The sequence below is a fragment of the Dipteris shenzhenensis genome, chromosome 15 (assembly GCF_047967505.1).
Source record: "Dipteris shenzhenensis isolate YYH24624 ecotype China chromosome 15, Dip_SZ_1.0, whole genome shotgun sequence".
Taxonomy (NCBI): domain Eukaryota; kingdom Viridiplantae; phylum Streptophyta; class Polypodiopsida; order Gleicheniales; family Dipteridaceae; genus Dipteris; species Dipteris shenzhenensis.
Window position 1 is genome coordinate 49,515,920 of NC_141610.1, and position 26,951 is coordinate 49,542,870.

Here is a 26,951-nt window from a genome sequence, read left to right on the forward strand (position 1 = left end):
GTGCCATATGCGGGTGTTTCCTTGTTTGCATTTGTTTTTAATAGCATATTAGTTGGTCCAGCGAGCATGAGTCTTGGTTTAGAGCAGTTGTGCCATTGGTAATTCGTGGGAATTTCAATGCCCAAGTAGCTGAAGTGTTTAACCACTTCAGTGCCTTTCCTAAGGTAAGTGGTGTGTGGCAGCTCTTTAGGCCGAATTGTGTTGGCAATCATAGCCTTTGTTTCCCCCAAGTCCTCTTGGCCATACACAAAGAGCATTATGTTGTCTGCAAACATGAGCAGTAAGAATGTGTAGTGTCCTACGTGGGGTCCATTGATGCCTTCTTGGGCGAAGGTCATAACCATTGTTTCCAGCCCATGTATGCAAAGCCCAAACAACGTGCAAGAGAGTGAACCCTCTTTCACCCCCATCTCATTGAAGAAGGGTCGTTTCAATCCTTGGATGCCTTGGGTTGACATCTTACCTTCTCATATATGCGAGTTACTGCTGCTCTATAACTTCGGGGCAACCTTGATATCCTCTTGTGGACATTAATAGATTGTGTGTGTGTGTGGCCAGAAGGAGGTTCTCGAAGGAATAAACACCACCTCACAATTTTCGCTCACCAAGATGGGAAAAGGGTGGTGGAGCGAAAGGTAGCAGATGCGTTTTGGGCAAATCTACATCAAAATCAAGGGAGTCGGGTTAAGTGTCGAGGTGGGCAATTGGAAAAAGCATGTGTAATGCCTCCAACATCACTCCTACATTGGATATTATCTTGAATGTGTGGCCTATGTGAGAAGGGACTTCCTTTATACAAGAAGAGGTTGAGTCTCTTACAACAACATGCTTCAAGTTGGAGATAGGAGGGTCTACAAGCAATGAACAAATGATCGCATATGCAGGTGCAAATACCAACATGGGCCAGAAAGATGTTGGTCTTTCAACACCCCGTGCATACTATAGATCAAAAGTATTAAAGGCAGCTTGGACAAAAGTTCAGCTTGCAAAGACCCTCAATGCATGTATCATGCAGGCTGCAGTTACTTGATAGGAGGGCTCTTTGTGTGGGCGACCTCATGATTGGCTGTTTGGGCCCTGTGTGGGTGGACAACATTTGTTGGTGACTGGCAGTTCTTGATTTGATTCGATTCGTGGGTTAGGCCCAAGGGGGGGTGTTAGCAATATTGGCCTATAAAGGGCCTTGATGTGGTCCTAACCCTCTCATGGTACCTTGGTTGTATGGAAATTAAAAGGGGGCAAGAAGGCCCTTGATGCGCAATGGACATGTGTACATGACTATCCCATAAGCATGGGATTCCCCTGTGGTACTTGGTATATAATGAAGTTGATAGCCCCTCTCTCACATTCTAGCCGGCTCTTTTGGGTGGATGTGGGAGAGGCTTGCTTGGCTATGGGACGGGGATTGGACCCCCCGCACCCGGCGCTTGCTTGGGTTGCCATGTGGCAGCCAACAGTATGACCACATGGGGTAATTGGGTCCATCGAGCTTGTCCTTAGCGAAGAACATACCCATCCAATTGTTGCTTCCCATTGCAAAAATAAATCCCTGAAGGAACAATACGTGCTCAAGAGTAGCCTCAAGGCTTTCACTGCAAAATGAGCTGGCTGTCCAAAAATGACAGCAAATGTCAGGCAGTGACCAACCAAAAATTGACTGCTCGTCGTCTAGATGACTCCAGAGCCAGCTTGGGTAGTCTCCAATGAGGTAAGTCCCAGACTCTATGAATGAAAGTCACTGTTTGAATGATGGCGCCAATTCGTAGTGGTGTCATGGCGAACTCTGCCTGTACTATCTCATGTGGGACCGAGTGCTTGCTCCGAATCATCCTAGATCCCATGGTCACCTAGAGAGAGAGAGAGAGAGAGAGAGAGAGAGGCTGTGGTGGCATAATGCCTGTGATAGAGGTCGACGGCTGTCGTATGTGAGGTCTGCTGTGGTTTCCTAGCTATGACCCCGGGACAAACAAATGCCACTGTCACTCCCATCGGTCATGCCCCTAATCTGGTGAGCATGGAGGGAAGGTCCCCTAGTCTGGTCTGAACTATGCGACATGTCGGAGCAGAAGCCGTGCAACGAGTTAGAGTGGAAGAACAGAGGTCTGAATGGCTAGGTGATGGGTCTGTACGGCGGCGAAGGGCCGAGTGGGAGTGGAGTAGAAGAAAGACCCGAGCGGTGAAGGGCTGAAGAGAGAGAGGCAAAGGAGTGGAGTAGAAGAAAGACCTGAGTGGTGGAGTCTGAGAGAGAGAGAGAGAGAGAGAGAGAGAGAGAGAGAGAGAGAGAGAGAGAGTACAATCAGTAGAATAACTCATACAAGCCACTGTGGGCTGAAGCAAAGGGCGGGCTAAGGCCCTTGCTGAGTGCTAAGCTAAGCTAATCATCTCAAAGACTCAAAACTCAGAAACTCAGAAAAGCTCACTCTTTGAGGCTCTCAAGAGACTCCATTAGGTAGTGCGAATGTTCATTGTGAGATCCTTCAGGATCTATGGGACTGGCGATCACTGTCATGTAAGAGTGACCCCTTACATCCCTTCAGGATCTATGGAACTGGCGATCACTGTTAACTAACAGTGACCCCTTACATCCACTGAAAGTAAATATTACAACCTTTCACTGGTGGGCTAGCTCGTGTGCGAATCCCAATTATTTGTTACGATGTTCCAAAACCTCCTTCAAGTAACTCCCTAGCTTTTTGGCTGGCCGCTCCAGCAGATTTTTCAAACTGTCTTTGCTGTCCTCATATCCTTCTCTGATGTGAGCATAAGCTCTACATGTAAGGAGTACGTGCTGCCCATTTTCTACCTCCCCTGTTGGGCAGAATTTGCATGTCCGTTTCTCTCTGGAGATCCTGGGTCTTGCCCACCTACCCCTTTCCATCTCGAGATCGTGTGAACTAGCTCTGATTTTGCAGATTAGCTGTCTTCTGAATATTGATATGTCTTCTCCGTCGTATTTCTGTATACCATAACTTTCCATCGAGTTGAGTTGATGAGAGAGAGAGAGAGAGAGAGAGAGAGAAAGATATATTAACGTTTGCAGGAGGCCTCACGGGCCTATGGGACAAAGTACGGAATCAAGTAACTCATACAAACTACTGTGGGCCGGGGCAAAGGGCTCACTAAGGCCCTTGCTGAGTACTAAAATGCTATACTAGTACAAAATAGCAAAACAGGAGCAAAATAGCATGAGCGTGGCATGAAGTGCATGAAGCGGCTCCACGTATCTAGGCTCCATGGTGGCTCTCTGATGCGATGCAAAGAGCTCATGTATCTGCATCTGTTGGGATGTCTCCCTTGGTGGTGGAGGGCGTGGTCTCCTCGATCTCCTAGCAGTGCTGTGTCGGCTCTCTCCATTGATCCATATATCTCTCATGTTGGCTAGCTCCTCCTCCTCTATCCCAGAGTGCCCTGGAGCTGAGTCAAATGCATAGAAATCCGTGACCTGTCTTTACGCTTGGTCTACCTCCGTACCCTGTGGTGCGGTGGTCCCATCTTGCTGCTCTCCGATATGTCGTAGTAGTGTCTCTTTGTGTTGTCGCACCTCCATCAGGTAGAGCCCAATACGAACCTGGTCGTGGAAGTGGATCAGTTGTGAGGGTGGGCCAAAGCCGTGCCCCTCCTGAAAAAGGCAGTGGTAGCGGGCAGACACATAGAAAGTGCTCCTCTATCTCGACCGCCCCCATCGTGCACAACCTACAAGTCCGCTGCTCTCTGGGTATGCGTGCCGCTCTCTCTGTCTCGATCCTCAGCTGATGGGACAAGACTTGCATCTGTCCGATGGCAATCCTCAGTGCGTGTGAGATTCCTTTGTCCTCGAGATACTGAGGTTTGATGATGAGCCCATCCTCTGATACTCTTAGAAAGTGGTCATAGTACGGAGTGATGTCAAGTGGCTAAGGGCTCACTCACGTGTGAGGTGAGCTCTCATCTCTTTGCATTCATCGTCATACCAAGGATTCCGTGGCATCTTCCCCAGTGAAGCATGTACAGATCAAGCCGTGGGGAAAGACTTGATGGCTGTGTCCATGACTACTGTGGCTGCGTCCATGAGAGAGAGGGAGAGAGAGAGAGAGAGAGAGATTTTATTAAAGTCTGAGAGAGAGAGAGAGAGAGAGAGAGAGAGAGAGAGAGAGAGAGAGAGAGATTTTATTAAAGTCTTCAGAAGACCGATGGGTCTATGAGACTGTGAAAATCCTGATACAACAAGTTGTGGTAGTGGAGCTACTAAACGAGCATCCATACCAATGCAAAAATGCAGAATGGCAGTACTAAGTCCTAAGTCCATGAGAGAGAAAAGAAAGAAAGAAAGATATATTAACGTCTGCAAGAGGCCTTGCGGGCCTATGAGACAAAGTGCGAATCCAAGAAGTACCTCATACAAGCCACTGAGGGCTGAAGCAAAGGGTTCAGTAAGACCCTTGCTAAGAACTAAAGCTGAAAAAACTGATTGAAAACAAAAGCTAAAACACTAACATGCTCAGCTAGTGAACAAAATACTAGAGTAGCAGAGTAACAGGAGCGTGTCAAGCGCTCAGGGCTAGCACTCCTAGTACATGCTCAGGTTCCATATGTCCAAGTAACCTATTGGCACTCTGATGAGATGTGAGAAGCTCTTGTATCTGTGTCTGTCGAGCTGTCTCGCGACGTGGGGGAGGGCGTGGTCTCCTCGATCTCTGGATCCGGCGTGCTATGTCAAGGGTGATGCCTCCTCTCTGGTGGTAGCCTCTGAGAAGGGATGAGGTAGACCGGACCTCGATTGTACGTACTCTGGGCTCTCTCCGCGTCGCATGTGGAGTGTGTGTCCCTCGTGCACCCCTACCGCTGATCCATGATGCTCTCATCTCATCAAGCTTCTCTCCCTTGTGGCACCTGACTCAGAGGCATAGAAACCCGTGACACAAGTCTGTGATCTGTTGATGGTGACCTGTGGCATCGGCCCATGTTGCTCTCTGGCTTGTCGCAACAGCGTGTCTCTTTGTCGGCGCATCTCAAGCAGGTAGAGTTGGAGATCCTCAGCGCTTGTGAGACTCTCCTATCCTCAAGATACTGAGGTCTGATAACAAGACCGTGCTTTGAGATCCTCAGAAAGTGATCATGGTAGAACTGGATCTTGGTGGAGAGCTCCTCTCCCCCCCAAGCCCTAGATGTATGGAGCTGGAGAAGGTCCAACCGTATGATACGGTTGATCTCATCTCGTGGGATCATCTCGGGTGGTGCGTCAAGGCTGTACTGAAAGGGAGGAAGTCTGTCCATCTGAATGCTGTGGCTACCAAACCATGTGGATACGCGGGCATACCATGCTGTATCGACACCACTCTCCGCTATTGCCTGGAGTACTCTAATGCTAGTCTCGGTAGTCTCCACTAGGGTAAGGACCAAACTGTGTGGAGAAACGTCACTGTCTGGAAGATGGCATCAACGTGGAGGGGGGTCATGGCGAACTCTACCCGTATAATCTGATGAGGGACTGAGGGTTTACTCCGAATCATCCTGGATCCCATGGTCACTTGTAATCTCTCAAATTTCTTCCATTCCGTCGCTCAAATGTCATTCTCCCAGAAAGGTGCTGCGAACATGGCAGTCGGTCTCGCCAGTGTGTCAAAGAACCAGCCCTTCGTCGGGGGGTCTTGGAAGTGTGCCGTGAAGCATCGCCTCTCTAGTCGGGCTAGAGCACCCCGTCCTCGTGTGCGTCGTGTTGTACTTGCATGGATCATCGTGAAACTTGGTCTAGTGAACACTATCCCCAAATATGTGTAGGACTGCACTATCTCCACAGGCTTGCCCCGGTATGTGAAACTACGGTGACAAGACACTATTGCTCGCGAGGTGTTGAATATCATAACCTTGGTCTTCCCAAGGTTAACTGTCAGGTCTCTCTCTTTGCAAAACATCTCCAAAGCCTCTAGATGTTTTTGCAGTCCCTCTGCGGAGGATGATATGAGGACTATGTCATCAGCATACAACAGTATCTACACCATCATGTCAGCTAGGAGCGAACCCTCTCTGCCTAATCGATCGACGAAAGAAGTGATCTCGTCGATATAGAGCCCGAAGAGAGTTGGTGACAGGGGGCAGCCTTGCTTTACTCCGATGGTGCTCTCAATCCAGTCTGATAAGCCTCCTGGGGTGCGTATCCTCCCTCTGACAGACTCATATAAACTCATGACCTTGCAAATCATGATGGCTGGGAGCTGTAGTTCCTATAATCTCCTAATCAGTCGAGAGCGTGGGACAGTGTCAAATGCCTTACAAAAGTCTACAAAGCAAGTGTAGACTTTTGATGCTTCGACTTCGCCTCCTCAATAGTAGCCCTCAGAGTGAAAATATGATCCAGGGTGGAGTGCTGTCTCCGAAATCCTGCCTGCCCAAGTGCCCACTCTCTGTGGCCCTCTGTGTGACTGTTGATCTCCCTCTCTAGTATCGACCCATATATCTGAGCCAAAGTATGGCCAATCATAAGAGTACAAAAGTTCCCAGTGTGCATAGGATCGCCTTCCTTGTGTATCGGTACTATGGTGGTAGTGCTCCAGGTAGGTGGGAAGCCATGGCATACAGCATGATTGAACAGCTGTGCTAATATCGGGGTCATGATCTCTTGCCCATGCGCAAAATGCTCAGTGCGTAGTCCCTCATGATCTGGTGATCGTTGGTTATGAAGCCGGAGAAGGGAAGCTCGTACATTCTGCGGAGTAAACAAATGGCATGTGGTGGGCTTGGGCATAGAGGACATATCAAGTGGTGCCTGGCCTGGGACATCATATAGGGAGCATGCATATGTGTGCGAGACTGTGGGATCTGTGATGGGAATGGGTGACCTCCCTTTTGATAGGAGTCCCCATCCAGTGGTAGGATCTCCGCAAAAGGAATTGATCACCTCGTCCATCCTGCGCATGAGGAAAGCCCGCTTCTTACGTTGTGTCAGTCGGCGTGATATCTGATGTGCCTCTGGCAGAGTCAAATGTCCCAATGCTATCTCACGTGTAAGGTGGGCTCTTATCTTTCTGCACTCATCATCAAACCATGGATTTTGGGGCATCTTCCGATCTGGAACACGTGCAGATCGTGTCGTGGGAAAGGATTTGGCGGCAACATCCTGTATCACCAATGTGAGAGTGTCTGATGCATGTGCGAGGTCCATCCCATCCTCAAGTAGTATTGGAAGCTCGGAAGCCAAGTGGCTCACGTACACCGGGTCAAGAGCACGGTCAAAATGAATCTGGACACGAGCGAGTGGTGGAGGGGCCCTCCTCATGGCTGGCGTGGCCACTGATATGCAAAAAGTGAGATATGAGTGGTCAGCTCCAAGTGGAGGAGGTGGCACCATAAAATCATGTATCCGTGGGGCCAATGCTAGTGGGCCGAGCAGGTAGTCTACCCTGCCACTTCCCCCTCCATGTGGGAAACAGGTGAGGCCATCTACGAAGACCACTATATATGATCAAGTCATGTATGGCTCCCAGCTCGATTAAATGTCTCCCATATGCTGTCACTGGTGCTTCTGCATCTGCCGACTGCCTCATGATCCCCAGCTCTATCGCATCCATCTCCGGTACTATGAGGGAATCCTCATCGAAATCTAATAGGCCCACCTGTTTGTTTCCAGTTTGTGCATTGAAGTCACTGAGGAGGAGAGTGTCCCCATGCGTGGAGAACTCCGTGATATCATCATGAATAGTCTCATATGGGCTGTGCCCATCAGTTGTGATCTCTCATGCATAGGATGATGTTTCTGGGGGTCCGACCCAGGGGGTTCTTGGAGACATACCATAATAGAGATGTAATCTTCTATACTGAAACACATGAAAGCACAAAGAGAGGAGGGAATTGAGGGTGCCATTACAATTCCGCACTGCCATCCTCGATTTGTTTTGCATTCTCACCACATCGTTCAGACACCGTCATTTGCTGCTGTCCCCTTCTCCTCCTGGTGCATCTCGTGCTTCTTTTTCTACCCTCTCACGAATGATCACCCTACCATCTCTGTAAACTGCCCATTTCCCCTCTTGCCTTGCAGCCATCACACGTACCATCCCTTCCCTTCTGTGTTCCTGTTGTAGGAGTGTGAGATCCTCATCTAGAAAGATCCTGGTCCCCTTCAATGCTGCCCGTGTACTCATAATGGTGGATCTATCTGTGGCTGTTCACAGCTTTACCACCAAAGGCCTCGTTGGTGCATCTGTTTTACCCACTTTCCAGGCTGATTCACAAGTGAGGTTTATTCCCATTTTGTCAAAGAGGATTTTGGTGTCTGCCATGGGGCTATCTCCAACTGTTAGGCCTCTGACCAGCGCATTTAGACTCTTGCTGTCCTGTCGTTTTTCTTCCTCAATTGTTTTAGAAATGATCTCCCTTTTCTTTGGTGTTGTGTCTTTCTTCAGTACATCTTTCCATCAAGCATATCTGCTGTCCCCTCTGTGAGTTGTTGTGTGAACTCAGCATGTTTCCCTTGTACTGTTGTTTGCAAAGCTGCCATTTCCTTTTTGAGTTGTTCATTCTCTGATTTCAGCATATCAAAGAGAGAGAGAGAGAGAGAGAGAGAGAGAGAGAGAGAGTTTATTAAAGTCTTCAGAAGACCGATGGGTCTATGAGACTCTGAAAAACTTGGTACAAATGAGCTGTAGTGGTGGAGCTACTAAACGAGAATCCACACCAATGCAAAAAGAAAAAAATGCAGAATAGTAGTACTAAGTCCTAAGTACAACACAGTCATGTCGGTGGTCAACTATATATCAATCTCATCATCATCATCAGGACATCAGGGTGGCTAGTACTGATGTATCTGGTGTCATGAAAGATGACCAGCATAAAGGATTTATTTGATCTTGATAGTATTCTAGCTTGGTCCTCTTTTCTGCTGTCAACCATTGGGTTTGTAGAGTGCATAGTAGGGACAACTGGAATTCTTGCATCTTGACCTTTTCAGGGGGCATAGTCAGGTATGATTAGAGAGAGAGAGAGAGAGAGAGGAGAGAGAGAGAGAGAGAGAGAACTAAGTACTTGAGCATATGCAGGGTTTGATTGAAGAGGCTGAAGAAGAGGATGGAGATGCAATAGAAAGGGTTTTGTGGCATCAACCGAAAGGAACAGCTCGTGCCGAGTTGGAAGAAAGCGGACAGGCTGAACCATGTGTGTTGGATACTGATCCTTTTGCAGAGCTGAAGTGGGAAGACCAGGAATTTTACATAAAATGGAAGGGTCAGTCCTATTTGCACTGTCAGTGGCAAACACTTTCAGAACTTTCTCAGGTATGGCTTTTATGTGGGTAATTTTGGTGCTTGTGACCATCTCTACGACGGAATTGTTATGCAAGAATACCAGATGTTCGTGTTTCGATTAAACTGGGTATTTTTGGTGCTTGTGACTATCTCTATGATGGAATTGTTATGCAAAATAAGATATGGTTTGAAGATCAGCTGATATACCAGATGTGCGTGCTTGGATTAAACTGGGCATAAAAGGGTAAAGCCTTGGCATGAGTTATTGGTGAGATAAATATAATGGGCTCAGGCTGCCTTGGCCTCTTCAGGTAGCCCCATATAGTGCCATAGGTTGAATACACACTGAATTAGCCAGGTTTGGCTGTTGCATATTCTGTTGTTTTTATTTGTCATTGGTTTTAGAAAAATCACGACATTTACCATCTGATAGGATACTCCCGTATTGTTTTGTTCCTGGATTGTATGGAAGAGCTGTCATGATTTTTCTTGGCATGAATGGCCTGATGCTGCCTTCTATAGTCAACCTTCATGACCCAATCAGGTGGTAGGGCAACTGTTGACATCTGGTCAGCCCAAGTTGGCTGTTTCTGGCCCATATGGCCAGTGAAGCTTTAAGTGTGGGAGAACAAAGATGCCGATGCATTTAATGCTTTGATCCAGGCCAGAAGAGGCAAAGTATGCCTTAACTGTTTGTCAATCCAAGATGGAACTATCCGCACTTAAGGTTGAGTGTGAGAATTTGAAAATGGAAATGACGCAGCTGATGGCAACCCTTCCTTGCTGTATTCCTTCTTATTCCTGGTTGACATTTTAGAGTTACCTGTCTATTTCTTGATTGACATTGCCTTCGTGCTTGTGTGTCTCTAATGGTATGAAAATTTCAGTTATTGCTGGTATGTTTTCCATGCTGTAGTCTTGTCGTAAGCTAGACTTCCTATATTTCTTTTAACTCCTCCTTTGTTACAAAGAGCAGTGTGAGAAAAAGCAATAACAGAAGATGAAATAACATTATAAAAATTGAAAGAGAAACTGATCATATAAGATCTAAATCATTAAATGGATCCATATAACAGAAGAAAAATAGAGATGATGTTAATACAGAGTAGAAGGGGTTGGTTAAGGTGGTAGTGGGAATGAATATGTAATTACTGTTAGAAATAGAGGCCTAAATGCTTGAATCTCTAACACAGCTGATAATCTAGGAAACTCTTTCTAAACACTTCATGATGCACAAAGATTCCTGAATCCACAAACTGTAAATGAACAGAGAGATAGAGCAGCACATATACTTCCAGAAGTAGCAACCACAATAGTGGCAAAATGCTTCAGGAAGAAGCCACAGACATCCAGTCAACTGCTGGAATAGTGAGAGAAGTATAGACAAGGAAGATGGCCAGTATCTCTACTCCTGCGTGCCTTCAGTAGAAGGGCTTCAGTGGGATAGGAGACTGGTGCAATAGCCTCCTCTTATATAAGAGTGGAGGCCCTGCAAGACCTCCAGAGACCAGCCGACTGAAACACCTGACCAGCAGGCCCATCTGGTCAGTAAAACCCCGGCTGCAGCTGACTATGTCTGCTGCTCTGCCATGTCTTTAAATAGTACTGCTTGTATTGCAGCACTGCCACGTGTCTCCAGCCTCTACACAGCCTGGCACAGCCCTGAAGGTCAGCCTGCACCCTGTTCTGCTGTCTACACATATCTAGGTTCACTGAACCCTATTTCCTCCTCATATGAGGGCTCTCAGGTTGTTACTCTGGCTTCCAGTTTCTTGGTGTGCCTTGGTCTAAAGACGCTGACTGGTTCACTTAGGGTCTCACCGTATCACTCGAATGATGCATCTCTTCAAGATGGGCTGGGCCTTCTTATGCCTCATGCTTTTCGCTATCCGGTGCCACCCTCTATTCGTGTTCTTTGCCTGTGGTTACCCATTCCCAGTTCCCGAACTGCTGGGCACAAGATAGTCAGAGAAGACTGCTCAAAATCTGAGAACATCAGACAAGGATGATGGCTACTCTTTCTGCAACTGCGTGCCTTCAGTGAGATAAGGAACTGGTGTTTCTGCATCGGCGTGCCTTGAGTGGGATAGCCTCCCCTTATATAGGAGTGGAGGCCCTAGAAGGTCCGCACAGACCAGCCGACTGAAACAGGCGGACAAGCAGGCTGACCTGGCCAATCACAGACTGACTGGGTCTGTCCAGCAGCGGACTATGTGTGCTTCTCTGCCACACCTATAAACTGGTCCTGGCTGTACTTGCTGCTGTCCTGCAGCGGTCATGTTTTTGCCGCCTCTGTCTGCAGCCTCTGCACAGCCTACCGCAGCCCTAAAGATGAGCCTGCACCCTATTCTGCTGATAGATAGATGTGTGTTTGTGTGTGAGAGAGAGAGAGAGAGAGAGAGAGAGGGGGGGGGGGGAGGGGGAGGGGTATAAAATGCCCTCTCTCACTGACACACACTTTTTTTAAAATAGTGTGAGCCATGATTGTTTATATTACAAGAAAAGCCACCTTAAAGCGAGGAGCTATAAGTTACATCAACTGAAAATCTCTGTATAAGCTAAGTATACATCATGATCTATGTAGCGAGTCTACAAACAGTCAAAAAAGGATTGCTGCAGAGAACGCTTGAAGAAAGCGAACAAAGAAAATGTTGGATCACCAAAGACTTTACAATTCCTGTGTATCCATAAAGTCCGAAGTGCGCAATAACGAACCCAAACAAAGAAAAGATCAACTTTATGAGTGCGCGGATGAAACCCAAAGAGCGTGGATGAAACCCAAAGAGCTAGAAGAATTTCCCAAAAGCAGGAGTCGGGAATCTCGTTCTCAACCGCTGTTGAAGAAAATCCAGGAACTCACGGGAGGACGAGCAAAATCAGAACAAATGAAGCACAATCTCTTGAGATGTCAGACATCTGCAACAAACAGCAGGAGTAATCTATCTACGTGCCAACAGTTGGCCAGATGGAAGAACCCCTAGAAGAACTCTCCAAAAAAAGACCCATTGCCGAATAGGAACTTTATATGCACAAAGTTGCCTTAGTCTCTTTCTCCACCACTTAGTTGGCTGATGCATTCGCCAAATAGAATTAGCCTTATCTGGAACCCAAGGTTGAGGTAAAATATTTTTATATAATGCAGGCACTGTAATCTGATGTAGCCTCAAAGGACGAAAGGAGGACTTGCGGGAAGTCAAAATCCAATCCTCCAGCCTATCTTGAAGTTCCAAAGGAGGAATTGGGACAAAAGGTGAAAGCATACAAGTAATTTTTTGCCATAGAGGACGATAATGAGATCCCAAGCAATACCGTGTGGCTGCGAGAGGAAAAGGTAAAATAGTTCCATCATCATGAATGACATCCGCAACAGAATTGATTCTAGGAACGTCTAGGTTCCTGTAAAGCCAACGGAGGTTGAAATGCTTTTGACCAATGAATGCTTTCAGCCTCCAAGGAATTTCCCATCAAAGAATCGCGGCCATGCCATTCCAAGCGAGAAAGGACGTGTGCTTCCAAGCAAGAAGCAAGCTAGAGACCGAAAGGGCAACCATGCAATGTGCCATCAAAGCAACCAAGTAAGGAATCCCAGTGAGTGGGTTGCCAGTGGCCAAAGGCAGAAGTATTGATTTGTTGTAACAGAGAACGAATCACAACAACGCAAGGCTGATCTCCTTGCATAAATTGCAGCAGCATTTTTCCTTTGTGAGTAAGGATGTGCACCTGGATATCAATGATATTAAGACCTCCATGCATTTTTGGTGAACATATTCGATGCACTGAAAGCAATCTTGCCATGCTTGGATCGCCAAAAGAGTTCCATGATTACAGACATGAAAGAAGAAAGATCCACTTTGGTGAACATGATCAGAAGCAAATAAAATTGAATATAGGCCACTAGAATGGACCGCACTATTTGAAGTCGAATATGCAATGACCAGGTTGCTAGTTTCCAATATTCAAGCTTTTTTTTGAGCTTGGCAAGCACCCAATCACTCTGCTGAGAAGGATGTAGCCTCTCATGCCAATAACCGTTGATACGGTCTGTAAGCATTTTGGCTATGATTTTGTAAATGACCGGCATAAGTGTGATTGGTCTCTAATCAGAGAGTGAATCACATAATTGATTCTTAGGAAGGTCACAAGTCTTTTTTTCCACGACTTTGGCATGTGCTGATTTTCCCAAGCTGAATTAACCATGCACAGCAGAGTAGATTTCAGAAGATCCCAAAAAGGCAAGAAAAATTCAAGAGTGAGACCATCCCATCCTAGAGATTTCCATCTACCATAGGATTTAACTGCATCAGACAATTCACCTTCTGTGAAGGGGCTTTTGAGTTCCAAAGCTTGTGTAGCTGAAAGAATAGGTTGGACATGCTGTAATAGAAGTTACCGTGCAGACACAATCTGAGGAGGAGGAGGATTCACATGCCCATGCCCAAAATTAAAGGAGAAGTGTTGCACTACTCAGGCAGCAGCAAGTTCTGAGCGAGATGAAGACCAGGCACCATGAGGCATCCGTATCTGGCAAATATTTCCTGCTTGTCGCTTGTAATGCAAGCTTTTATCAACAAAAGCTTTCTGTCAAGGGTGTGTTTACCATTTAATGAGCTTTCTTTTATCATTATATTGGAGACAAAATCTATCTTGGCATAGCAACATTTTTCTTCTGAAGACAAAGGCCGAAGATGACCAAGCTCTGTCAAATCCTGGCAAGCGTATTTGGCATGAGCAAGAGTCTCCTGTATTGCTTTATGAGATTTGCCATAATCTCGAATAGCAGCTTGCATTCTGGCAATAAAAGCCATCCATGCATAATCAAGATCTATATGTGTCTGATGAGAAAGTGGCTGAATGACATCACAAACCATTGCTTTAGAATCAACATGCTCCAAATAACTATTATTTATGAGTAGTAGCCTTTTGCAAGGCAATCTGTCATCTGGAAAAGCATGTAGGGAGAGCCTTAACCAACGAGGCGCATGATCCGAATGTGTGAAGGCATGACCAATCCAAAGTTTACCAGTAAAATTATCACAATGCTGCGGATCAACTTGATACCGTCTATCCAAGCGTGCCTGATAAGAAGATTGGGCATTATGCTACAAGGTGTAGCTCGGCAGCATGGGTTGTAATTCCTTCCAGAGCTCAACCAAACTAAGCTGAAGCAAAAATTGAGACCATGCTTGCTTTTCAGAGGCTAACATATGAGTGTTATCTGAGGTATTATCTCCCGGTTGTGGAGCGTTATTGAAGTCACTACAGATGAAAGCATAGTGTCTCCATGGATAAGTTTGCATAGCATCCCAAATCAAATCCCTATTGCGTGAAGATTGCGGAGCATAAACTAAGGCAAATTCAAAACTCTCTCCTTGAATGAGGCATTGTATGATAATCCATCTGCCTTGATGATCATTGAGGCCCAAGGGCCACAAGCGGCTGAAGATCATGCTTTACCAAGAATGCTACCCCCGAGAAAGAGTGTTTCCCAGCATAAAAAATGTAATAACCAGCAAAGTGTCTAGTCTGACCCGCATACATGTGTTGGTTACATCCACACATATTTTCATTTTCTACCATCACACATACCCTGTACATTGAGAGTAACATGTTTGGTATGATCAAGCATATTTACAGATATAAGACAAGTATGTATAGCAACTTAAAAACTGTCTATGATTGCATTTCCACCTCAACACTTGGGCCTCTCCCTTGAGAGGAAGAATCAGCTTGAGGAGAAGACAAGAGGGCAGCAACTTCCTCTTTTGGAAATAGAGTACGATTCACAGTCATAGCAGCCCAAGTAATACCAATTCCAAAATTCTCTTCAGGAGTTTTTTCCTTGGAAGATGCACTTTTCCAAGTCCTGGAAGGCAAAGGTCTCCTAGGCGAGATAACTTTTCTAGGAGTTTGCCATGCTTCAGTCAAACTTTTTCCCCCCACCTGAGGTTGAGATGGAAAGGGCACAGATTTAGGAGTATTACCATTCGATGCAACCTGCGTTTTGCCTTTTTCTTTTTCAACAAAAAGCTGTCGAATGCTCTTATTCTTCATCACAGAAGAGGCATTAGAATTCTTATTCTGAAGCGGGAGAGATTCAGCCTCCAATGGCATTTTGGGAACACGTAAAGGGCATTGGGAACCGAGGTGTCCAAATTTCTTACATTCAAAGCATGCATCTGCAAATAAACCCCATCTCAACTTATAAAAGACACTGCCCATCGAAACATTATTGAGTGTAACAGAATAAGATTTTGGAGTTGGATTATCAATGTCCCACAAAACACAAAATCAGTTTGAATTGCCATTTGGTCTCGGTGGACAAACCACCTTACCAATGGAAGCTGCAATTTTTGGTAGAAGAGAAGACAAGCATTGGGGAAAATTGACCACTTCTACCCATACAGGACCGCTGTGTCGAATAAAAGCCTAATAATCCTTGGTAGGGGACCAAGGCAACACATGGACAATTTGTTGTCCATAAAAGAGAGGAGAATGCTCGAACAAAATCTGTTTATGCTCTTCATCAGTCATGATTACCTGAAAAAAACCCCTTGTTGCATAATGAACACACACACACACACACACACACACACACACACACACACACAATCACAATCAATCTCTCTCTCTCTCTCACACACACACATACACACACACACAAACAAACAAACAATCACAATCAATCTCTGTGTGTGTGTGTGTGTGTGTGTCTCTCTCTCTCTCTCTCTGTTGTGTGCATAAAAAGTTACAGGCATTCTTTCATTGGAACGCGTAGTTCATGCGTCTCGCAAGTTGCAATACAAGTAGCCTTGTACTCCACCTGGCCAATCAGAGTCATAAAATCCTCTGAGCTCCACATTGGTGTTGTAAGTGATCCTATATGTGCTAGTATCCCTGAAGTACCAAGCATCCTCGATCCAGTGAGTCTCTCTGGATTTGAAAGATAATTTGGCAGAGTACACCGACAACAAAGAACTGTTTGCTGAGTGCTAATGTTGATACTTGTTGGCAACAACCAATATCTTCAATATTGAGCTACCGACCCCATGGCTGGTCTTCTCTCGTGATGTCATGGTAACGACTTCTTGGAAGTATCCCAAGAACCACATAATTGCTGGTTGGCTTAAGTCCTCGTTGTTGTCGACTGTTGCCAGCTGATCCTTTACCACATTCGCCTTCGTCATGTACTTGATATCCCCTTCCTCCATTCTTGGAGGGATAGGATCCGTGATGAATTGTTCGTCTCATTATTCATATAGATCTTTTAGAATGGTCCATGCTTCACCAGACATCCGTATTTTTGATGTGTGGAGTTGTTGGAATCCCTTATAGTCACTATGATCATTGCAAGGTTTGCGCATCTTTGTCCTCCCACTTTTCAACTTGTTTTGGATCTAGAACGGTAAATTAATACATGACTGGGTAGAAAGTGATACCAATTTAGGCATGTCTTAGTAATTCCAATATTGGGAATATGTACCATGTGCAATAGGTTGACCTAACTAACATCATTAGATGATGATGGATTGTTACAATGGAAAGGTGACACTAGTTACTATATCAAGGTTGCTGATTTAAATCGTAGCCCGTCGTCACACACATGCTCACACTGAATCCATACATGTGAAAAATATATATGATACTGAAATAAAATGTTTTAAAACCCAGATGACGATTTATGGTTTGGTAATGAGAACATAACCACAACTTTGCTTACTAGGTTATCTTTATTTTATTTTTCTTATTTACGTATACCTTTGTTTAAAGTAAATTACAAATTCCCTTCTTTCCTTTGTTTTTTCACATGTTTAAAAAAAAATTCAATTCGTAAGATTGGATATATTCTAGTCTTACAAAGGTATACTTTTCAACTATGGAGAATTTGGAAGCATCTAGTCGTAACTATGGAAGTATGTAAAAACTTTAGGACAAAAGGCATAAGCCCCAACACTAAAATCTTCTTCAAATTTCGGACTCTAGAACAAAAATCTGAATTTGTTCGATTGGATATATTCTAGTCTTACAAAGGTATATTTTTCTATCACCTTAGCGGACATGCAAGTTCTCTGAATTTTTGTCCAAGTGGTGATTAACTGTTTAACTTTTTTGGAACACAAATCTGAACTTGTACGATTGGTCTTACAAAGGTATATATATGGAGAGATAGGTAAAAGGCTTTTAGATCATTCAAAATCTTCTATCCTTAGAGAACCTTGTTCTTGTAAAAGTAAGAGATTCAAAAGCTTTATTGCTGATTTAGGACATGTAGTCACAGCTGATACTTCAAGTTTGCTTTCTAGTAACTTAAGAGACCCTTTTATGAAAGGCACGAAATTTAGATTGTACTCTTTTATGAAAGGCCTGCTGGTATTGCGATGATTCTTTCTATCTTAAATGGTGCGTTGCCCTATCAGCTAGATTTAGATTTAGATGCTCGTTTGGGAGAGACTAAAATGAAATCGTTTAGACTTCACAAGTAGTTGCAGCTTGAATGAAGAGATTTGTACTACTTTTTGATTAGCCTTCTCCTTTAGTGCTAGCCTTCGTCATGGCTGAGTTTGCCCTTCACCTCTGGAGTGCCGACAGAAACTCAGTACGAAGACTTTGTATAAATGGATGCTCAAGTATGTGTGGGTGTGTGGATTTGTATGTGTGAGAGCATACTTTTATACTATGGTCTACACCCACTATTGGGCGCTGATGATGTCAGTGGGGATGTCATAGTAGCTAGTCCTTGCTATGCGTGATGGAGTTTATGGTTTTCAATCTTATGAGTGACTCTCGTGAGATTGAAAGTGCACTATGTTGTGTTTTTAGAGGATGAGTTTGGGAATGTTCCTGGATTCATCTCGATATATGTACTCTTTTAAAGAGTCTTGCCTTTTAAAAGCTATTGATAAGGGAATCTCAAAAGTTTGCTTTGCGAATAGAAGAAAGTTTAGGAGTTCAAAATACCTTATCAGAATGGAAAGGGAAGATTTTGAAAAAAGTTGCTTGGAAACTAGAAGTCCCCTCCGTTAATTGCTCTAAGCAAAGTAACCTTTTTTCAAAAGAAGATGAAACTCTACTTAAAAATTTCTTAGGAAATTTGTCATTTCTTATATGGACAAATGTTCCAATAACTTTGTTTTTATTTGCAAAAAAGTTTTACTTAGAATGTCTTTTGAGAGAAGTGAACTCGTCTACCAAAACTTACACCCCCTGCCTTAGTTTCTCAAAAGGATGTGATCTCAAAACACCTGAGTTTCTGCAAGTCCTCAAGGTTTGTTTGCAATCCAAGTATCCCTTTTCTTTGTGCTGCTTGGAAGTTTCACAAAACTCAACTGCTTGTGAGACTACTTTGACAGATGTCTCTAAGTGGCTATGGTACTGCTTCAAAGCCATGTTGCCTAGTGTCCATGAACTTTGGAGGGACTTGTTAAACGAGGCAGATGTCTCCTCGCATTCAAGCTGGATTTTAAGTGACTCTGTAGAGTGATTCCTATTGTAAAGTTTTTAAATTCCTCTCGAAGCATTCAGGAAAAAGAGTCTCCTATTCTCCTTCAAACCTATGATTTTACTACGCTTTATACAAGGATCGAGCTGAAAGATTTGAAGGTTAGAATCAAAAAGCTAATGGCTGAAGTTTTTAAGCTAAGATTTGACAAAGACATATGCAAAGTGCTAAAAGTTGAGAAAACAGCTTTATGTTTTGACTTCTTGTGTCTAAATATTAAAGATCATGACATTGATTCTCAAAAGAAAGATACACAAAGGTAGTAAATGTTGAAATTGTTTGCTCTTGGATAGATTTTCTTTTAGATAATATTTACATCGCAATAGGTGATTCTTTGTTTCAACAAATTATAGGAATCCCTATGGGCACTCATCGTGCTGTCTTTTTAGCAAATGTTTATCTTTTCACTTATGAATTTAAGTTTATGCAACGTCTTATTTCTATCCATATCTGCCCTATCATTTTACATAAGCTTAGCCAAGCTCGGTGTTTATAGATGATTTATTTGTACGAGATGTTCTTGACTTTCAAGACTTTATGTACAAAGATGCTTGTGCTTTTGGATAAGGAATCTATCCTCGTGACTCTTGTGAACTGAATTGCACTTCAAAAGGGGATTCTTGTGTTTTCTTAGATCTTGACTTTCTCAATCTACTTTAGGATTAGAGGTTGATCTATATGATTAACGTGAACAACCTGAATATACTGATTTACACATTATAAAAAAGCCTCACATTGACTCAAACATCTCTGATTTGGCAAAATATGGAGTCATTTCTTCCCAATTTCATAGATTTTCTTGCCTTTGTACCACTACATGTTTAGAATGATTGAACATAAGCTGAAAACAAAAAGCGGGGAGCTGAATAGCTCGTTTTTCTTTTAGTTTCAAAAGAGAGTTTGATTGACTATGCATGTGCTTTCTAAGTTAGGAATGTAAATTTGCATCTTTGTATGAAGCAGTACATAAGTGTAAGGGGTTCATTTAGTTTTTTATGTTTTAAATATCTTCTTCTGTTCTTTATTTCTTGTTTTCGTTCTCTTTTTGCTTATTTGTTTTAGTAAGCACTGGGTTTTCCCAAGAGACTCCGTGGGTCTTTAGAAACCTAGTATAGCTGCTTATGCTTGGGCACCGATGACGACATAAGTGTTGCTTTGCTTGTTAAGTATGTCTTCCTTTTGTTTTTCAAAAGATTTTGTTACCTCTTTTTTCTTCTCTTTCATTTTCTCTTTTATTTTCTGTGTAGGTTTTTGGACTGTAGAACAACAAAAAATCTAAATTTGTACGATTGGATATATTCTAGTCTTACAAAGGTATCTATAAGATTAGATACATTCTAGTCCTTTGAAGGTATATGTACTCCAATATAAATAACTTTAAGATTTTACACTACGTGATTCGACTCTTTCGTTGAATTTCCTCCATGTGAATTTGAAAGGCTTCCACAGTTGATCAGTCACATGTGCTTCTATCACTCTGTTGCAACATATTAGAGCTGCTTATTCCAATTTATCCATTCTTTTGTGCGGGGCTGGCTTGTTAATTCCTTGTTGCTAAGGCCGGCAACTAACTTCACAGTCATGGATTATGCTTGTTAATTCCTTGGTGCTTGTGAGGGCGGCTAACTTTGCAGACATGGATGCTGCTTGTTCTTCAGGCATAAATTCTCTGCCTCTATGATTTGCATCTTTCTTGGATTTGATAAATGTTGAACCATATGTCAGCCACAATTGTTCCAACGTATTGGATCCTTCCACCTTCCAAGTCTTTTGGCTGTTTGTACTGGTCTTGCATGTTAATTCCTTGTTAGTCATGCTCCCTCGTGATGGTTGCTAACCTTGTAGTCATGGATAATGTGGAGAGAGGGGAGGGGGAGGGGTAGGGAGAGGTTTTTGTTTGTTGCACAGTTGAGTGAAATAATAAATTTCCAAAAGCGTGTAATTGACTAGATCGCGTCCATTTTGCAGTTGAGTGGGTTCAAAAAGGTAATAAATTATACGAAGAAGATTGAGGAAGACAGGAGCAAGAGGCAAGCGCTTTCTCGTGAAGAGGTAACAGTTTCTAAGTCTTGAAGACTAACATTCGTGCTCGTGGTCATATGTTGTTATAGATACAAGTTTGATGTAATATTTAAGAGTGCATTGAAATACCTACTTTAAGACATGTCTACAATTTCTTTTCTTACTTTATCAATTCCTCTCTCTCTCTCTCTCTCTCTCTCTCTCTCTCTCTCTCTCTCTTTCTCGCTCTCTCTCTCTCCCCCTGTTGCCCCCTCTCATTACTTGCCTTCCTTCTTCCTTATTCTCTTTGTTCCCAGTTTTCTTCTTTTCCATTCTAGTCTTATGAAGCACTACATTATTAGACAAAGCCCATGTATAGTTTTTCATTATTAGACAAAGCCCATGTATAGTTTTTTCCAAGGTTATTTTGTTTTTCAATAGTGTCAAATTGAAGGTTTTGTATAAATGGATGCTCAAGTATGTGTGGGTGTGTGGATTTGTATGTGTGAGAGCATACTTTTATACTATGGTCTACACCCACTGTTGGGCGCTGATGATGTCAGTGGGGATGTCATAGTAGCTAGTTCCTGCTATGCGTGATGGAGTTATGGTTTTCAATCTTATGAGTGACTATCGTGAGATTGAAACTGCACTTTGTTGTGTTTTTAGAGGATGAGTTTGGGAATGTTCCTGGATTCATCTAGGTATATATTTGTTCAGCTATGTGTATGACAAGAAAAGGAATGGCTGATGACACTTCTTTAAACTTCGTTGTCATCACCAAATGGTACTTGGGAGTTGTACATGAACAATACAAACATCTCTCTCTTTTTGTGTATGTTTGTCTCAGGGCAGCCTTGTCACACTCAGCGTGAGAGTGAGAAGGCCTCCCCAGAGTGCCCCCCCCCCCTTCACGCGCTTTGTGAATCTGGTTGAGGTTGCTTGTGTTTGTGTAAAGTGCACAAATCCCTCTCACCCTTGGTCCTAAAAGCCAAGCTTGTGAATGTGATCGAGCATTAGTGGCATATGTTAGCTCGATTTGTCGCTTTCAGGATTAGGCAAATCTAGCGTCTAGCTAGCAAGGACTGGGGAGCAGCCCCGAGACAAAAGTGTAGGGGAGTGCTAATGTGATCCTAGAAGTAGCGAAAGAATATCGGGGATAAACCATCCTTCCGCAGGCATTTTGTGTAGAAAGACCCTTGAGGGCTTCCAAATGTGCCATAATGCCCAAGGTGACCATATAAGGGTTGTGGGCCCAGACTTCTTTGGTAGATTGCATCTCAAGGATCTCCCTCTTTGCTTGAAAGAGCTATCGATAAAAGGAGGTACTCAACTCGAAGATATCTTGTGGGTTTTAGTGAATTCGGCCTCCCTTGTCTCCTAATCGTTGGAGATGGGACCTTGCCAATGCGGGGTCCGTGGTTTGAAAGAGCTGCCGTGTCATTTGTCTCCTTGTTGGCACCCAACTCACATTGGAGAAGTGATACGAGTACTTTGAGTGCTGTTATCTCCATGGCTTGTAGTATGGCGCTCTCATATCTGTCTGTTAGCCTTCAAGAGGTTGGCTCGTGCTTTCTGAAATCTCCCAGCAGAGGCTAAGGTCTGTCTTGGACCCCCCCCCCCCCCCTCTTCCCTCGTCCTCTCTCTCTCTCTCTCTCTCTCTCTCTCTCTCTCTTGGTGAAATTGTGTTGCAATGCGATGGATTGTAGCTCCAAGTTGCTTTGCTGGATAGCATTGTTCATCTAGCTAGCCCATCCATGTTTGAAGGGGAGGGGGGGTGATCTCCACCCGCCAAATCTGTGCGATGGCTTATTGGACCTCTAAACAATGCATGTGGATTCCTCACTTGAGCCCCTATCGTGGTTGTTCCAGATGCAATACTATGGGAAAGTGGTCTAACATTCTCGTGCCAGGTAGAGTATTGATTGAATCCCTCTTGTGAATGGCCGATTCGCCTAGTTAAGAGTTGCTTTATTGTTCAAGAGACCATCGTGACGGCGTTTCTTGAAGGAGAAACCGACTCTTTGGTACCTTGGGGAACTCGTCCCTCGATAAGGGTCTTGGCCCTTGATGGTGAAGATAGTTTGCTTCGAGGAAGGCATGACAACGAAGGGCCCTCCTTGTCCTTTTCAGACTCCAGGTTGTTAGCGTAAGAATACCCATTAAATGCTCAAAAGGGCTCTTTGCAACTCTTGCGGTAAGTTCAGCGCTGTAGTTGTTGGCGATCCCGATTGTGGAAATCATGTACGTGCCAACTCGCTAGTGTCCAACTCCTAGGGACAATGGACAAAGTGCTGGTGCTAATAACACATAGATTTGGTACTAACATGAACCCAGAGAAACAATCTTATTGTTGACATTGTAGAATTGGGAGACATCCCAAGTGTGTCATATGTGGAAGACACGAGGTGCAGATATCATCATAGACAGTTTGTGGTGTGAGTGGATAGGTTGTAACCTTTTGGGTAACCATCATAATGTGAAAAATTCTATTTGTTATTTTTAAAAACGTGAGGAGCTTGGCACATTGTCTTTGATTCATCTAAATTATTGATGGTATGTTAGTATGATTGCGATTGTCAGACGGTAATAGTTGCTTTGCATCTTTTAAACAAAATCAGCTCTTCACAAGGTTTTTGTGGCAATTGTGTGCGCTTTGATAGCTTCAACAAGGATGCCTTGTATGTAGCATAAGGGTAGGTTTTGAGAAAGTTAGTGTTCAATCTCTTATTGTCAATCTTGTTTCTTGGTCACTAGTGGGTGTTTAATTTTGTTGAATATTGTGAAATTACCATGTAGAGAGTTGGGTTTCCAATATTCCCATGATTTTGATTTTCACGCTATGGTCTTGCAGGCAGAAGTGCATGATGTTAGCAAGGAAATGGAGCTTGATTTATTAAAGCAATATCGACAGGTGTGTCATTGTTGGCTAATTTCAAGTAACTATTATTTCAATTATGACATTATGGCTAGAAATGTTCCAAGAACACTTAAAATGCTTTGTGTGTGATTGGTCAAAAGAGATTTGGTACATTTGATAAAGTTCACATGGTTGTTCTATGTTTTGCATTAAATTCGAACTTGATAGATGACTTGTTTTGTGCATGCGAAAAGTCAATTTTGAAGTAGTAGTTCTCTCTTGATGTCGTATGGTAGATAATCTCCTATGGGTTTAGCAAACCTTATTTGCAAGTAAAGGGGTTCCATAGACATGTGGCTTTCACATTCAAGTTTTGTCTTGCTAAATTTGTGATTGACTTTTTTATTACAATATTTTAATTTTAAATTTTACTTCAACTGCTGTCCCTAAATGCTCTTAATGTCTCTTTGGTTGCAATTTCGTGTTCTTTAGTCATGGATCATTGATTCTCAAGGTGTGAACTTTTTACTGCTACTTAATTTCATCACATGCTGAACATTTATAGATGGCCTTGCCTGAATTTGTTTCAAAGTTTTAGGTAAGAGAAAAATCTATGGAAAGGTAGATTGAGGCATGTTATTACCGATCTTACTTTTGATCATCCAATGTCTTTTTTCAAATTCTTTGCATAGTGCTTGGTGACAATTAGCTCATTGGTTTTTAGGGTAAATACTGGTTCACTAGATTTTAACTGGGGATGCTATTTTACGACATTCTAAACCTTTACACTTGTAGGTGGAAAGAGTTTTTGCTGATAGAACCTCAAGGAATGATAATGGGGAGGAATTTCAAGAGTACCTGGTGAAATGGAAAGGCCTTTCATATTCGGAATCAACATGGTATTTCTACATTTCTTCGAAAAGGTCCTTGCTAAATTTGATGCGTATGTGGTTCAAGCGATATTGGGGGGTTCATATCTTTAAACCTATTGCGATATTGAGGGGTTCATATCTTTAAACCTATTTTCCACAAACGGCTTTGCATTTGTTATACAATCGAAGTCTCATAATTCAAGAGAGTCAAGTACATATTGAAAAAAAAAGAGTGATTGTTTATGTCGGTTCTCTTCTCCCTTTCAACATTCACTGTCAAGGTCAAATTTTAGTTTTACTTAAAAAACTTTTTCCATACTTGGACTCTTGCATACGAACATTGTGTATCCTTCTTGGTACCATTTAAACCGACAGAGGCAATGAGCTCCCAAATTTTTAGTTCCTTGATGTAGTGCTGAAAGTGGGCATGACTAGGCTTGTAAAACGCGAGTTTTACTTTTAGCTTGCCAATATCTTCCTTGCTTCTTGCTTGTAGGAGATTTCAAGGCCGTTTTTATGGTTAGACCTAGATAAGGTACTATCATAACTTGTAAGTCATAGAAGAGCATGCATAATATATGGTGAAAAAGTGCCAATAAATGAGACATGCATGTGGTACCTTTTGTTTTAAAAAATGCTTGAAGTAGATGCGAACTAGCTACGACTAATTTTGGAAGGATTATTTTCTAGATAAGATGTCTCAGAAGTGAATATTTTTGTAGTTCTCACTCTCTTAGTCCTATTCATACCACCCAAGTTATACATGCTACTATCGTATTCATAGTACTTATGCACAGTCGCATAGGAATGCATGCTAAGTATCGTATTCATAACTCTAGGAGACTCTTTATTTCAACCAAGCATTTGTATTCTGATGGGCACTAATTGTGCTGTTTTCTTGGCAAACTCCCAGCTTTTTACTTATGAATTTGAGTTTATGCAACGATTGATCTCTTGTGAGACTTTTCCAATCATTCTTCATAAACTTAGTTAGGTTGGGAGATTTGTAGATACTATTTGTCCGAGACGTTCCAAATGTTATAGATTTTATGTACAAAGATCAAAATTCTTTCGGTGAAGAAGTTTATCCTTGAGCGTTTTGTGGACTTAATTGTACGATCAAATCTTAGCATTACTCAATCTTCTTTAGGTTTAGAGGTTGATATCTATGCTAAATGACAACTACCCGAGTAACTGTGTTGAATATCATACAAATGCCTCACATTGACTCACATCTCTAACATGGCTAAATATAGAGTCTCGTCTTTCCACAAGTAAGAGTGCCTTTATTTCTAAACTTAGTAATTGTATCTTTGCAATTTCCGCTTTGGAGAATGTTTAGAATCCTTGAAGACCCAAAGTGGGGAGCTTCAAAGCCCATTTTTGTTTTAGTTCTTAAGTTTGTTTCTTTTTAGAGGTCATGTGCTCTTAGGTACCTGTTTAGTTTTGGTTTTTTCCCACCCCCTTATTATTATTGTTTTCAATTTAAAATAAATAATTAAATAATCAACTAATTAAAATAATGATAGTGACTGTCTCTTCGTGTTTGCCTTGGTGTTTCTTTTGTTAGCACTGCCCACACACTCATAGTTTTGTTAAAAAGTGTCCCACACACTTTGTTGCCAAGTGGCCCCCTTCTATTTTGGTTCTCTCTCTCTCTCTCTCACACACACACACACACTCACTCACACACACTTTCTTTTTTTAAGAACTCTCTCTCTCTCTCTCTCACACACACACACACACACACACACACACACACACACATTGCAAATCTTTTTGCATTTGCAAGCGGTTGCATCATCCATTTGTCTTGACAATTGTTTGCATCTGGCTGAACTTAAGGCAATGCTCACGAGTACTTGTACTCACTTGTTTTTTAATGTGTGTGTTGGTTTATCTTTGTTTCCTCGTGTTAGCATTAGTGTTTCTTTTGTTTTTGATATTAACCTAATTTAAGTCTCTCTCTCTCTCTCTCGCTCGCTCGCTCACTCGCTCATATGTCTTTTTATTATTTTTTGCTTTGTTTCTTCCTTTTTTCTTTTGAAGTTTTTGTTGTTCATGTTGGGTTTTGAAAGCATAGTAAGCATTGGCTTTACTCGAGATATTCCTAAGTCTTTCAAAAGTAGGATCACATCCTATGCTTTGGGCATTGATGAAAAAATAAGTGTAGCTCTACTTACTGTGTTATTTTTATTTTTATTTTTCTCATTTACTCATAATTTTGTTTAAATTTGCTTAAAGACTCCCTTCTTTTGTTTGTTCTTTCGCTTGATTTATTAAAATTTAATTTGTAAAATTGGATATATTGAAAGTATATATATAGTAGTAGTATGCAACCGTGAAGTGATGTTTCCCACTTAGGATTCAGCATGGGTGATGATGCTCGTTTCAGTAGCTCCACCCTTACTGTGATTTGTATCAGGTTTTCTTTCAGTCTCATAGACCCATCAGTCTTCCGAAGACTCTAATAAAATCTCTCTCTCTCTCTCTCTCTCTCTCTCTCT

General features: G+C 42.8%; 1 protein-coding gene across 2 annotated transcripts in view; it reads left to right on the forward strand.

The window, feature by feature from the left end:
• LOC147893931 (protein CHROMATIN REMODELING 5-like) overlaps positions 1-26,951 on the forward strand; it is a 91,173-nt gene that overhangs the window by 6,795 nt on the left and 57,427 nt on the right. For both annotated transcript variants that reach the window (XM_087386480.1, XM_087386479.1), the window contains exons 5-8: positions 9,012-9,245; positions 20,680-20,763; positions 23,567-23,626; positions 24,368-24,471. In XM_087386480.1, coding sequence (XP_087242606.1) covers positions 9,012-9,245; positions 20,680-20,763; positions 23,567-23,626; positions 24,368-24,471 — 482 coding nt within the window. The remainder of the gene's footprint in view (positions 1-9,011; positions 9,246-20,679; positions 20,764-23,566; positions 23,627-24,367; positions 24,472-26,951) is intronic.